This window comes from Prionailurus bengalensis, chromosome A3 (genome assembly GCF_016509475.1).
Source record: "Prionailurus bengalensis isolate Pbe53 chromosome A3, Fcat_Pben_1.1_paternal_pri, whole genome shotgun sequence".
Classification (NCBI taxonomy): Eukaryota; Metazoa; Chordata; class Mammalia; order Carnivora; family Felidae; genus Prionailurus; species Prionailurus bengalensis.
In genome coordinates, this window is record NC_057354.1 from 119,352,910 (window position 1) to 119,367,835 (window position 14,926).

The window sequence follows — 14,926 nt, forward strand, 5'->3', positions numbered from 1 at the left end:
CAGCTGGGGATGAGGAAGGGGAGTGGGGCTGAGTGGGGGTGACCTGAACAAAGACACCCTGGCTTTTGGAGCCTGGGGAAGGTGGGAGACCTGGCAGGACAGAGGTATAAATAGAGATGCAAACGTACACAGAACACGAAGTTTCCTCCGGATGGAGGAGGGGGGGTGGGGGGTGGTCTGGGTACCAGCAGGGCCTCTGAGAACGGAGGGAGCTCCTTAGATTTCCAGAGGGATGGGAGGCTCCCAGCTTCTGCCTTCCCTCCCCCACCCCCCACCCCCCACATTTCACATTTCTCGGAATTTGCAGGGCGCGGATGTCCTGAAACATCCTCAGAGCCCGGGCTCCTGCCGGCTGGTGCGAGCAGGCACAGTCGGGAGATGGGGGGCGGGGGGGGGGGCGCGCGGCTGGAGGAGGGTGGTGAGGGGTGTGGGGAGGGTCCCATGGGGCCTCCTCACCCACCCCGGCTGCTCCTCCCGGCAGGAGCCCCTCCCTCCCCCGGCCCCGCAACCCCAGGCGCTCCGGGCCCCGCAGGGCGTTCACACGGAGCTCCTGCGCTTCATGAGGCCGCGGAAGGTGGACAGGCTGTGCAGGCCCGTGGACACCGAGCTGATGGCGGAGCGCTGCGCCCCGCTGCACAGGCAGCGGTGCGAGGGCGTGTCGCTGTAGCGGCCGCCCCCTCCCGGCGACGAGTGGCTCTGCTCGACGCACGTGTCGGACGTGGAGAGGTCCCGCGGGATGATCATGGGGATGGAGTACTGCAGCTTCTCGCGGCTCTTGTACCAGAGGCACGAGCACATGGACTGGAAGTGCAGCACCTCGGCGTAGACGTTGCGGAAGCCGCCGCCGCCCGCCGCCGCCGTGGACGAGGCGGTGTCCGTGGTGTGCGCGCTGCCGCCCGCGCCCCCGCCGCCCCCGCCGCCGCCGCCGCCGCCCCCGCCCGCCTGCCCGTTGCGCGTGAGCAGCGCGCGGTGCTCGGCGTCGCGCTTCTCGTCCTCGGCGTTCATGGTCATGAAGCGCAGCACCACGAGGTTGAGGAAGGCGCCGATGACCGTGAGGCCCGTGAGGATGTACACGAAGCTGAAGGCCACGTACTGCGGCTGCGTCTGCAGCGCCTGGTCCTTCTGCAGCGCCACGTAGTCGCCGAAGCCGATGGTGGTGAGCGTGATGAAGCAGTAGTAGTAAGCCTGGAAGAAGGTCCAGTGCTCGTAGTAGGAGAAGGCGGCGGCGCCGATGCACAGCGTGCTGATGCACGAGAAGAAGCCGATGAGCACCATGTTGGCCATGGACACGTCGGCGCGCCGCATGCCCAGCCCCCTCTTGGCGCGGTGCAGCAGGTACTTCACGAAGGTGTTGATGCGCTCGCCCAGGCTCTGGAACATGACGAGCGTGAGCGGGATGCCCAGCAGCGCGTAGAACATGCAGAACACCTTGCCGCCATCCGTGCTGGGTGCCGCGTGGCCATAGCCTGGGGGAAAGCCGGGGAAGAGGAGAGAAGGCACGCGCTGTGGGGCTGGACTTCCGGAAACCCTGACCCCTTTCCCCGAGATCTCTGCCCTCCACCTCCCCAACCTTGCCGATTCGGGCCTCTCCTTCCAATCGGAGAGAAGACAGCGCACGATTATGGGCACATCCTTGACCCCCGGACGCCATGCGAGTTCCTTGCTGATGCCCCTGGTTGACACCATAGAGTAGGGAGGAAGGAGGAAACCGGGAGGATTAAGCGCCTTTTCTGAGGTCACATCGTTTGGAAGTAGAGCAACCTTGCGTTTGAACCAGAGTCTGTTTGACTTCAAAGACCTAACCGTTTTCTAAACCTAAAGAAGGAGCTGATTCATAGTGCTGTGGGAACTTCGTCCAGAGGCAGCAGGGATAGTGTGAAGGGTACTGGTAGGTCATTTGGGAGACCTGGTTTCTAGTTCAGTGTCTGTCGGCTTTGGACCTGTTCCTTGTCCTCTCTGGGCCTCAGTTTCCTTGCCTGTAAGGGGTGGAGCTTGGCTAGCCTGTGATTCAGCGTGGAGGGAGGGACGCTGAGGCATGGTGGCTCCTTGATAACTTCCTTGCTGCCAGCCGAAGCTTTAGTTGGCAACTGGGGCCATCCAATGTCCCCGAGGCAGCTGGCCTACCAGTGTCAGGGAGAAAGGAGACGGTGCCTGTCTGCCAGCTGGCTGCATGGTGCTCCAGGGTCTCCATTAGCCCCCAGTCTGGTGCCCCGGGGTCATCCTCTGTGCCCAAAGTAGGGTCTGTCCTCATGGGGGCGGGGGAGTGGCATTGCCCTTGTTGAAGCAGGGCCCCTGCCTGTCCTTCCGTTGTTACTATCACCAGCCAGACAACCCCAACCCCCATCTCCTCCACGCAATGCCCGGCCCTCACAGAGCCAGGCGCCGGGAGCCGGGAAGAGGCAAAGCTTCCCTCTGAGCCAACCATCAAGTGGCCTTAAGTCAGGAGTTGTGTCTGGAGACCTGGAGGGGAAAGGACCCTGGATGGGAACTCAGAAGCCCTAGGCACAAGTTCTGGCCCTGTCACTTGTGGCTGTGTGACCTTAGGCAAATTACACCCCCTCTCTGAGCTTGTTTTCGTCGTTCGTAAAATGAGGTCTGCCGGTCCTGGCCCTGCTCGTTTTCACTGGGTTGTTACAATATTTATTACTTTTAGTAATAGGATTATTATAATAAAATATTGCTGGCTGGCAGGATTTCCAGTTGTTCCTCCTTTCTAAGCCTTATCAAAACGTAACCCGATGCTGCTTCCTAACCGACTGAGCCATCCAGGTGCCCCAACCCAGGGCTGCTTCTTCCGTGCAGCTGCCCTGGGTTCCGCACTGGAAGTGACCGTCTGTGTTTTGCGTGACACTGAGAATGTTCAGCTTTGAACTCCAGGGCCACTATTACCACCACCCCTGCCCTATCCCCCAGCGCCCCATACGTACAGCTAAACGCTGGCTTGGGGTGGCAGGGTGGGCCTTGGCTGGACCTTGTCATGTTTCTCTCAAGCTTCCCCCTCCACATTGCCTGCCATGCCCAGGAAGTATGCTCAGAACATGTGCATGGCCAGGTAGGATACCATGTGCTTTGGTGTCTGATATGAATTCAGATCTTCATACTCCTCCAAGGACTGCCTTTTTTTTTTTTTTTTTAAACCTCTGTGGGCCTTGGTTTCCACATGTGTAAAATGGGGCTGATAAGTAGAACCTGCCTCCCAGGGCTTTTCGGGAGAAATAAATGAGATAATGTGTATAATGCACTTAACCTAGAGTCTGGTACGTATCAAATGTTCAATAATGGCTCGCTATGATTACTAATGAGCGAGGTGCCAGATTTCCCTCACATTTCCAGGCCGGGGGGCAGCTCAGTTCCAGTAAAGCTGGCATCTCTGTTAGCCCAAGGCCATTTGAATCTTAAAGCCCAGGGAGATCTGGGGACAGCCGCTTGGAGTGTGTGGGGCTGTGGGCTGCCCTTAGAATGGGCTCCCCTTCCCCCCCTTCCCCCCCCCCCCCCCCCCCAACCAGGACACCTAGCTGGTTGACTGTGTCACTCTGTGCCAGGGGCCTGGATAGCTGAGCTGTTGAGCTGCCATGCCCGGCCTGTCTGCGTCCCAGCAGGGTGAGAACAGATTGTGCCCGCCAGCTCGGCCACGGCAGCCAGACCACAACTCACCTCGACAGCTGGGCAGGCCCTGAGCCAGAACTGCTTCTTATCCTGTCCTTCCCTGTCCCCCAGGCCAGCGCCGCACTGGGCGTGGGGGAGGGCATGGCACCGCGGGTGGGGCTGGACAGGGGTTAGGTAGCGTGGGCCCGGCCCCAGCCTGACGGCACGCTGGCTGTGTGACCTTGGGCACAGGCATTCCCCTCTCTGGACCTCTTTTGCCCTGTCTGCACTCTAAGGGTTTGAGCTACAGCTATTAATACCCAGCTTGGTTGCCCGACGCACCATGTAAGCTAGACACGTAAGTACTTCAGAACCTGTGGGGTTCGTGAAGGAGCAGGGGGGACGGGACCTCACGGGGAAAAGGCCGCCTGAGAGCGTGGTCCGGGGTGGGGGGGGCAACCTGTGCGGGCTCAGCGAGAAGGACCCCCTCTCACTGCCACTGCCACCTCTCCCTGTGCTCGCTCAGAGGCTCTGACTTCAGGAAAACCCAGTGTCCACCGTAGCTGCGCGCAAAGTCCCCTAGCTGCAGAGAGGCCCTCCCTGGTCTCAGTACAGCCCACGTGCCAGCAGACATGTGGCCGGCCACCTTCTTCCCCTGGGCCTGTCCGCACAGGGCATCCGCCCTGCCCCTGCCGACTCAGATCTATCTTGAGTGTGCTCGTGCTTCCCCAGCTCCCGGCCGGAAGTGACAACTCCATTCCCTGCCTTCCCCCTGTTGGTGCTACGCGGTGGCACAGCCAGGCTTACCCAAAGGCTCTTCTCCAGCCAGAGCCTCATGCCCCACTCGACCCACTGTCCTGTCCAGGGTGTCCCCAGCCTGGATGTACCTCACCCTTGGGGTCAGACACCCCCCCGGGGCTCGTCGTCCCTCCCTGCCACAGGCTGAGGCTTGAGGTCTTATCCTCCAGACACATTTTGAACCTTAATCCTGAAAAACTTCCACAAGGCCATTCTTCTGACGATCTCTGTTTTATAGCTGAAAAGGGCTGGAGAGGCCTTGTGAGTTGGCCAAGGCCTCGAGGACTTTCTGACTCATCGCTCATTCCGATGCCTCAGAGCCGATTCATCACCCAGGAAGGGTGACCGGGATGGGAAACTGAGGCCCCGAGAGGGGAGCGTTCCACGAGGGGTTGCATCCTCGGGCACTGCTCCGAGACGGACGTGGCCCAGTGGCAATAGGAGTGTGACGCCGGGGGAGCCAGATGCTTCTCCAAGTACCTGGCCCAGGGTCAGCACGGCCCCGTCCCTTCATCTGTTTTCCTGTCATTGGGTGAAAGGGCAAGGGAGCTGTGAGGACCTGCTGACGTGGGTGCCCAGCTGGAAGCGGTGCCAGCTGGGGTGGAGCCACTCCCGGGGGGCCCTGGAACTTCTGGGAAGTAATTGGGAGTTTGGCAAGGCCTGTCTGCCTGCCAGCAGGCCCGCTGCTTGCCTGGTCCTTGCCCACATCAGGCATGGGTTTTGAGAGAGGGGGCAAAAGATAATCCCAGTCTCCTCCCTGCTGTCCAGCTCTGTGACTCACTGGGCAAGGGGCTCCGTCTGTCCTTGTGTGTCACTGACACACACAGAAGCTGCACCCCGTGCCTGATCCCCTGAGGACCCTCCCTCGCAGGACCTGGTGGACTGACCAGCCAGAACTCATCCCCCGATCATGAGACTCTAGCCGTTGCCTGTCAGAGCACTGACCGGGACTATCACTGCCCTCTCCTCTCCCAGCCACCTCCTCCTGAATCCACTAGACTTCTAGGTTCTCAGAGCCAGAAAATCCCTCAGTGATCATATGACCCAGTCCTTATGATGTAGAGATGAGGAAATAGAGGCCCAGAGAAGGAGAGTGATCTGTTCCAGGGCACACAGCCAGCGAATGGCAGAGCCAGGACTATAACCCAGGATACTCGGTTCCCAACGCAGTGCTCTGTCCTCTGCCCGCTGGCTCCGTGTGACCAAGGTTGACTTGTTCATTCAACAAGGGCTCAGCAGCCCCTGCTTGGGAGCAACTAGGCTAAGAGATGGCCCTGAAACCTGGCTGGAGGCATAGAATCCACCTGAGGAAGCCAGGTGGCTGGACATAAAATTAACTATGTGGTTAGACATAAATATTAATTTTGGTTATCTGGGGCAGCAGGAAAAATGAGAGGTGGGACAGGAAGCCCTAGGCCTCAGTTTCTTTGTTTTCCTCCTGGTATCACCAAGGACCTCAGAAACTGGCCAAAGCTGTCTCCCAGGGAGATGCAGGGGGTTAGGGCCTCTCCCTATAGCCTATTTCCTTCCAGTTAAAGCACAGATAGCCAGTCTGAATCCTTCGTGGTGGCCTTGGCCAGACCGGGCTCAGCTGCTGTTCCCCACTGATACCGTGTGCCCGTCAGTCTGAGTGCTTGACCTCCTACCCCTGGCCTAGCTGGCTACAAAGCCAGAACTCTGGCCACAGCCTTGGATGGAGGAAAAAAGCATGGGGCTAAGGAGGTGGGAGATCCAGGGGTCTGACCTGGCCCTGGCCAGAACTAGTTTTGTGTCTCGAGTTAGTCCTTTCCCCTCCCTGGTCCTCGACTTTCCTCCTTTGTGACGTGCAGGATAGGGCAAGATAAAAGGTGTCCGTCAACTCCCCCCCTCCCCCTTTTATTATTTTTTGTATTAACCCACCCATTTGTAGATTCTAAATTTTGAAAGCCTTTATTTATGAAGCGCCACGTGTCAATCAGTCTCCTACAGAGACCGGGCACTGAATAGATCATTGTGAAAGGAATAATTAATTCTTTCCCCACCAAAATTAATTAAGAACCCACCTGCCAATCAGAACTTCTGAATTAGCAGGGGCTAACTGATTCTAGAGACTGAATTAACTTATTGTTATGGTTTTGAAATACTAAAAACAGATATTTCTACTCTCTGCAGGGGATCTCGGCAGCTTAGTGGCATAGATGACGTCAGAGTGCCTGGAGCCAGACATATTTCAACTTGGGCCAAGTAACGGAAACTTCTAAGTGCCTCAGTCTCCGCATCTGTAAGATGGGAATAATGATTATACTTACCTCATAGAGTTGCTGTGGGGACTTTGAGGCCTTGGCAGGCTTTGGATGCTTAGGACATTGGGATCGATGAATATTAATTATGAGTACGAATATTTTGGGAAACATCAAGATTAGATGGTCTTTAAAGTTCCTTTTAGCACCAGCAGCCCATGATTAGTGTTTCCCAAAAGTTAATTTCCTGGAACACCAGTTCCATGGACTGTTCATAACTGTTGGATGAGGAGAGGGTTGCTTGGTTCAATTGGACTGGAGGAATGCTGAATTTCACAGGGTTTGTTGTCACTGGATTTAAGTGTAGGCTTTATCAGAGCCGTACATGTGCAAGGTCGGTCAAAGTTGGGGGAATGGACTAAATTTTTCCACTTATTTGGCCTTCGAGGGCTTTCCTCACCGTGCGTGTTGCTGGAAGTTTGGAAAATGCTCCGCTATAGCGTCTAGAACTTTAAGGTCTTCCTTCTAGGTCTCTGACTTTGAGATTCTCGGATGTCCGGTCCCTTCTGTAGATGAGAAACACACAGCCCTTGGCAATGCCTGGCTGCATCCCGTTTCCTGGTTCCCCGTAGCCCTAGTTATCTAATGTAAATAAGGGCACCAGTGAGGCTAATGTTTGCCCTGAGGGAAGATGGATCTGACCTGTGGCCTCAGGTGCTCAAAGGCGGTGAACTATGGGCTAAGCTGGGCTGGTGCAGAGCTGGACATGGGGAGGGGGCCTGACCTTGGAGCTGCTGCCTGGGCCTGGCGGGCAGCCAGAGGGAAGTGGGGGCTCGAGGGAAACACCGGCAGCCAGCGGACTAGCTGCAGGACAGGGGTGCCCCCCGAGGGAGGCCGGGCTCTCCTGCGGGGTCCGCAGGGGGGCAGTCAGGCCTGAACCTGTGGGTCCCCTCAGAAAGGCCCACTGAACACCCTGCCTCCCCAGGGGCCTGAGGCGCAGACAGGGAGCCGCCCCCTTGGTCTAGAGATGCTGTGGAGCCAGGAAGTGGGATAGGAGGCTCCGCAGGAGTCTAATTGGTGTGTTAAAGGAAATGAGGCAGAAGGAAGCTGGCAGGAGTGCCCAGGCTCTGGGGAGGAGGGAGGAGGCTGCCTGGTGGAGACAGGGAAGAGAATGCCCGCCTTCTCCTCTAGCCTTAGGGTCCAGCTCAGACAACGCCTTTTCCAGAACTTTCCTGGATCCCTCACTGGAGCTGGAGGTTCCGCTCCCCTTGCCTGGCTGCAGTGCTCACCTTTCTGCCCTCAGCTCTGCAGGGCTCTGAGCTCCCAGGGGGCCAGCAAGTCCCCTCAGTGTCCGCTGCAAGGCCTGGTAGGAGCCGCTGCTCAGAAAATGCTGTTCAGGGGCGTCTGGGTGGCTCGGTCAGTTAAGCGTCCGACTTCTGATTTCGGCTCAGGTCATGATCTCAGGGTTTCATGGGTTTGCCCCCTTATTCGGCTCTGAACGGGCAGCGCAGAGCCTGCTTGGGATTCTCTCTCTCCCTCTCTCTGCTCCTTCCCCACTCATGCTGTCTCTCTCAAGATAAATAAATAAAACTTAAAAAAAAAAGAAAAGAAAATGCTGTTCAACCCAGGAAGCTGCTAAGTCTGGGGTGCAGATGAGAGGAACCTCCCCTCAGGGGGGAGGGGAGGTGGCCTTGGCAGGAAGGCCTTTAGTGACTCATACCTCTGTCCTTCCAGTGGCCCCGGGCCCCTGCAAAATGAGATCAGCTTCAGGGGCCCAGGAGGAATCCCCCCTACCCTGGGCCTGGCCAGGCCCTGACTGAGGCCTGGGAAACCACCGGGGCCTCATGGACCTGGGTTGGGGGGAGGGACCAGTGTGCAGAGCTGGGTCTGGAGTTTGTCCCCTCCAGGCTAGAGCTCTCAGGAAGGACAGCTGTGAAGCACAGCACCCTCCCTCCCTCCCTCCTGCCCCTTTCCAAGGCCTCTTTCCCATCTCCCCAGCCCCTCTTTCGGCTCTTCTCCCCATTCTGCACTGGCAGGTGCTCTTTTTACTCCTGCTTTCCCACCAGACTTTCCACCTGTAGAACCACTGCTCTCTCCTCTCTCTCTTTTAGCTGTACCCCATCCACAGGTGCCCCATTGCTGTGATTCAGGGTCCTCTGGTATAGGACAGCCCCCGCCACTCCCAGCCCCCACCCTCCCCAGGCCCACGTGGGATTAGGGGGAGCTGGTGGGGGGGGAGGGTGCTGGTGTCATGGAAAATCCCTGCGGCAGCCAAGGTCAGTGTTTGCAGACACAGCCTGGCCTGGAGCCAGGCCTGCCTACCCGGCCAGCTCCCTCCGGCCTATCCCAGAGGCTGGCTTTGCACAGGGGCCCTCAGAGGCACCCCAGGGCTGCTCTGGGTACCTGGGGCTGCAGCGGGAATCAGTCCGGGAGGGTGAGAGACTATGTAGTTCAACATACTCATTTTATAGATGAGTAGACTGAGGCCCAGAGAGGGACGGAGACTGGCCCTAAGACCTAGTGAGTCCCTCACAGAGCGAGGACTGGAATCCAGGGCCCCCTGTCCCAGTCAGTCCTCGCTGCAGAGGGGAACATCCCAAACTCTGTTCCGGTAGGCCAAGGAATAGGGAAGGCTGTTGTAAAACTCCATTAAATCAGGATCTAGCTTGAGGTTGGGCTAGACTTGAGGTTGGTGATGGGGCCAGAGTAAGTAGACTCTGATGATGAAACCATGGTCCTTGACCTCAAAACACATTTTATCTGAAGTGAATCAGATGAAACATCTCAGTGGAAGCCCTTCAATGTACCTTACAAAGAAGAGGCTATTATTACACACATTATTAAAATGCGTGGCAACGGTGGGAATTATCTTAGGAAGAACTTAAGACAGGGGCCGAGGGAAGGCTAGAGGTTGGAGAACTTTAGTTAGCGTATCAGGAGGGGCTTCGTGGAGGAGGTGGTCTTTGCCCTGAGCTCTGAAGGATGGATGGGAAATGCAGGGTTCTTAAAATTTTTTTTTTTCAATGTTTATTTATTTTTGGGACAGAGAGAGACAGAGCATGAACGGGGGAGGGGCAGAGAGAGGGAGACACAGAATCGGAAACAGGCTCCAGGCTCTGAGCCATCAGCCCAGAGCCTGACGCGGGGCTCGAACTCACGGACCGCGAGATCGTGACCTGGCTGAAGTCGGACGCTTAACCGACTGCGCCACCCAGGCGCCCTGGGAAATGCAGGGTTCTGACCGAGGGGAGCTGCTGAAGCGAAGACACAATGCAAAGAGACACAGGGCACATAGGAGGCAGAGAAAATATACCTGTCCGAGGCTAGTGGGTATTCTCACAAAGGGAGAGGGGAGGGGGACCAACAGACTTTCAGGAAGGCAGCTTCATGATACACATCAAGAACCTTTAGAAACGTGTCTGCCCAGTGACCCTGGAGTGCCACTTCTAAGAATCTCTGCTGGGAAAATAACCAGAGATCGGAACAAAGATTTATGAACAAGGATGTTTATAGCAGCATTTTCATTGTGAAAAATTGTAAACAGTCCAAATGTTCACCAATAGGGTTTGGTTAAACATATTAAGGTGTGTTTATGTGGTGGGATATTGTGCAGCGATTAAATATACTCCTCAGCAGTCTCTTAATTACATAGAAAACCACCATAGATGTTAAATAAAACTGGCAGGATACAACACTTTATGTATAATGGGATCCCACGCTAAATATATAAACATAAAAAAATGTATCTACACACACCTGGAAAGAAATACACGAAAAAGCTCGGAGAGCTTATCTTTGAATCATGGGGCTCATGATTAATTTTAATTTGCTTTTATGTCTTGTGTATTTTCTAAAAACTATTACTTTTATAAGTAGCTACCAATGAATATTGTAAATCTAACAGCAACAAAAACTCTGGATTTCTTGGAGCAGGAAGTTCACCTGAGCCGCATAGGTTGGTGAGGAGAGCAAGATAGGTGAAGGGTAGGGGCAGGAGTTCAAATCTCAACTTGGAGGCAATGAGGACCTGTTGATAGCTCCCGAGTAGGGGAGGGACATACCAAAGAGGTGTCTGTTTCCGGGGCGGGGGCAGGGGATGGTTGGCAGTAGGAGATGGGGGGGGGGGCGGGCAGGGCAGGAGGTTTAATTAGGAGGCCTCTGCACGGTTCCATTGTCAAGTGCTCAGGCCTAAACTGAGTTCAGTAGAACCCTAAACGAGAGTTCTACCCTTGTAGAGACATAGTGTGTGAGATGCTCTTGCATTTCTGGGTTTAAACTGTAAGCTCCATGTGGGCAGGGATTTTTGTCTCTTTTGTTACGACTATTTTCCCCACGTTCAGAAGAATGCTTGGCACATAGCTGGCACTTAATTAATCTCTGTTGAATGAGTAAATTAGGGAAGGCTCAACACTGAGCCTGAGAGGCGAACGGGGTAGAGACAGGGAGGATGAACAGAGCGTGAGGTCTGCAGCGGGCTCTGTCACACAATAGGGCAGTGACTCCGGTTGTCCTTGGAAGCGCACTGACCTGGGGCTTATGGGGTCTGTTATAGGCCAGTCACTGTACCAGGTGGCTGTGGCCCAGGCCCGTGGCCTATCTGCATCCTTATGACCGATTGGACAGGACATGTGTGAACTCAGAACTTCTAACAGATTGGATTTGGTGGGGTTTTAATTAAATGAATTCACCACGGACAGTCTGGCACCGAGAAAGTAATTCTACAGCACAATTTAAAGCGGACTTGGCCACCTCAGCAGATGGCTGGAGATGCCAGTCCTCCTCTGTGGGCTTCTTGAAAGGCTGTGTCTATAACTTTGGCATCTGGCTGGCCTGAGTCCTACACTTAACACTCTCTGGCTCTTTCTGCTTTGCCCATGGAGGAGAAGCAGGCACATGTTGGCATTTCCGTGTCAGACTCCCCCCAAACGGGTTGAACTGCCTGGGATCCGCGGCTCCTTGGAGGCCCCAGCTGCACCTGCACGTATGTGGATGCTGCTCATGCTTTTTTTCTTCCTGATGGGTTTCTACTCTTCCATCCAAGCCCATCTCAAAAGTCACCCCCTCGGTGAAGCCTCCCTCATCCTACCCACCTGAACAAATCAGTGCTCAGAGCCCTTTATTCATCACTCAACACGCCTCAAACCTTCATCCCCTCAACCAGCAGACTTTTTGAGTCCTTAATACACGCAAGTGCTCTAAGTTCTAAAATAGTAATATGTTCTGTGTTTTACTTGTGCAGAGCTTTGTCATTTACAAAGCAGTTTCTTTACCTCTTATCGTTTGAACTTGCACAGCAACCCTTAGGCATTCTTCTTCTTTTCCTTCCTATTTACGGATGTGAAAACTAAGGCTCAGAGAAGTAAAGGGTTTTATCTCTGGCCATGGATGCTACAACCAAACTTGAAATTCGAAGGCAGTTCTCTTTCCACTGCCCCAGGCTGCCCCGGGACTCTTCCACAGGAGTGAAAGTCAGAAGACCCGGCTGGGGTCTGGTTTGAGTTGTTCCACTGTGTAATCACAGGCAAGACCTTGCCCTTTTCTTGGCCTGGAGGCCCTCCTGTGGGAAATGAAGAAGCTAGAGATGTTCTTGAGGCCCTGTGACATTCTAGGATTCTGGACCGCCAGAGGGGCCGTGCATCCTGCCCCACAAACAGTGGAGAAAGCACTGTCGGGGTCCCCCAAACAATGGCACTGGGCCTCTGGTTGCACATCAGACGCACAGTCGCTGGGGCCCGCATGTCCGCAGAGCCGTTCCAGTCCGCGCTGAGCGGATGCCGTGGGTCGCCTGAGAACCCTTTGCATTTTCCTGCAAGGGGGCCGGAGCTAGGCTGGCCTGGCCGGCAGTGCTCTGAATACGGCCCACAGCCGAGGCAGACTGAAGTCTGCGACCCCACCCCCATGCAGCCTCCTAGCGCAGGAGGCCACATGGAGTCAGGGAGGAGATGACCACGTCTCCCTGTCTAGGTCTCCCGGGGCTAACATGGGCCAAGGCGTCAGGGAGTATTGTTGGTCCCCAGGCTCCCTCTACTGACTGCTGAGCCCCCAGGGGTCCCCAGTGGACCCCCATCTAGCCCTGGAGTCCAGCTTCCTGGGCCCTGGAATCTTTGCTTCTTTTTACTTTTTTAGCTTCTTCTTTGCCTTTTCTTCCTTCTCTCTCTCTTTTTCCTCCTTCTTTCCTCCCCCTCTTCCTTTAAATTTTTTTTTTTTAACATTTATTCATTTTTGAGAGACAGGGACAGAGCACAAGCGGGGGAGGAGCAGAGAGGGAGGAAGACACAGAATCGGAAACGGGCTCCAGGCTCTGAGCTGTCAGCACAGAGCCCGACGCGGGCTTGGACCCAGGAACCGTGAGATCATGACCTGAGCCAAAGTCAGACGCTTAACCGACTGAGCCACCTAGGCGCTGCGCGCCCCCCGCCCCCCGCCTCCTCCTTTTCTCATTTTGTTTTCCGAGTCTCCCTCTGGACTCTGAGGGTGAGTGGTAGCTTGTACTTCTAGGTCCGGTGGTAGTACAATGTAGCAGTAGTAATAACAGTAGTAATGACCAAGTTCACATCTATTTGAGCATTGCTGTGCCAGGCACCGTACAAAGGATGTGCTTCATGCACATCATTTACTTTCATCTCCACAAACCCTGTATGAGAGAGGTATTATCTCCATTTCACAGGTGAGAAAACGGAGACACAGAAAGTTCCCGTTACTCACTTAAGACCACACAGCCGGTGAGTGGCCGAGTCGGGGCACAGATTCAGGCCTGTCGCCGTGCACAGTCTAGCCAACATTGGCGGATTAGATGCTGCACTCTGGAAGGCAGGTGCCTGGGGTGTTCAGCTGAGGAGACTGAGCCTAGGGGCTGGGTGCCTTGGACCAGGCCGCACGGGCACGTGGCAGAGCCAGGCCTTCCCGCTCTTTCTTCCGCGTCTCGGTGGCCTCCCGGGCTTCTGGACTGGGGTCAAAGCAGGTGCCCCCTCCAGCTACCATTCCCCCTTCTTCCCATCCAGGCCCTTCTCCCAGGAGGCTGGGCCTTGGCGTGCCCCAGAAGGTGCCCTCCTGGCCTGAGCCGGATGGCAAGAGGCAGAGGGGAGCTCAGAGCCAGCCCTGGAAGAGGGGGGCGTGGTGCCTACAGAGGCCGAGTGGGCGGCAGGGGACCCAGGAAGGCTGCAGCACCTGGCTGGTCTCAGGAATATCAGTTGGAAAATCAGAGGGGCAAAGATGGCTTCGTTCCTCTTAGCCTGTCTTAGTTAATTAATTGAGCAGACGTTTCTTAAGCATCCCCTGCTTTGAGCCAGCTACTCTGCTCCGTGCCAGGAGAGGACATGGAGTTGAGGGTGGCTCGGTCTTGCCCTCTGGGAAGAGAAGCAGGCGAGTGGGAGGCTGAGAGGAGACGGTCCCTGAAGTAAAGACTTGCCCCAGGATGTGTGGAGTCTATGCCAGAAGCACCTTCCTGTGACAGGGGGACCCAGACAGGGGGCTCCTATGGGCACCCGGAAACCGGAGGGGGTTGAAAGGCACAGCAATCCTGCCAGCGCTCCTGTGGCTGGGAACGTGGCACTCATGTTCCCTCAGGCCTCCAAAGGGTGTCCCCGGATACCTGGGAGTCTTGCTCAGGGCTGGCGTGAACACCTGGCTCGTGCACGGAGCTGCCTGGCCCTTGTTGTGGCCAGAAACTGGGCCAAGGTTATTGTCTGAGGCCATACTCTCTCTGTCCCCCTTTCTCCTCCTTATCCTGCTCCTCCTTCTACCATTTACTCTTTTGTTTAAGTAAATTTTTAGTTTTAGCACAATCCTCAATTTATAGACTTATGGTGAAGACCTTCCTCCCTTTTTCCACACTCACCGCCTCCCTGTGCCGATGCAACGCCGGCTGCTGTCCCCTATCCCCTGCCCCCCCTATCCCCTGCCTTCTCCCGCTTGAGGAGCCTTCTGAGGAACCTTCCTCCTGCTCTGGCCCCAACAGCATCCCGTCCTCTCAGCTCTCCGCACGGCATCCGTCTCTGCCACTCCCTTGCCTCTCCTGGCGGACCCCGCCTGCCGTATTGACCCAGCTCCTAACGCGCAGTGATGCCTCTGTGAGCAAAGCTTCATTTAGTCAAGTCTGCTTGCACGGAAAGCGGGGAGGGGGCCAGCTGGCCCGGGTGGTGCTGGACACTGGACAACGGTTTTTAAGAGGCGGTCAGGGCCCAGGCTCGGTCCCCTGGTGGAGACTTGCCTCCTGGCCCCCACTGTGTGAGGCTGAGTGTGGGGTGGCAGGTGGGAATGGGGAGGGGGGGAGTGTGTGAGGAAGGAGGGAGAGCAAGGGAGGGCATTCCCAGGCCAGAGGGAAG

The 14,926-nt window shown here is 56.0% G+C and overlaps 1 protein-coding gene across 1 annotated transcript in view; it reads right to left on the bottom strand.

Annotated features, from left to right (window-relative positions):
* Positions 1–444: 444 nt before the first annotated feature.
* The window catches only part of KCNK3 (potassium two pore domain channel subfamily K member 3), a 34,953-nt gene continuing 20,471 nt past the window's right edge, over positions 445–14,926 (bottom strand). Inside the window, exon 2 of the mRNA XM_043604346.1 lies at positions 445–1,466. Coding sequence (XP_043460281.1) covers positions 538–1,466 — 929 coding nt within the window. The 3' untranslated portion in view covers positions 445–537. The remainder of the gene's footprint in view (positions 1,467–14,926) is intronic.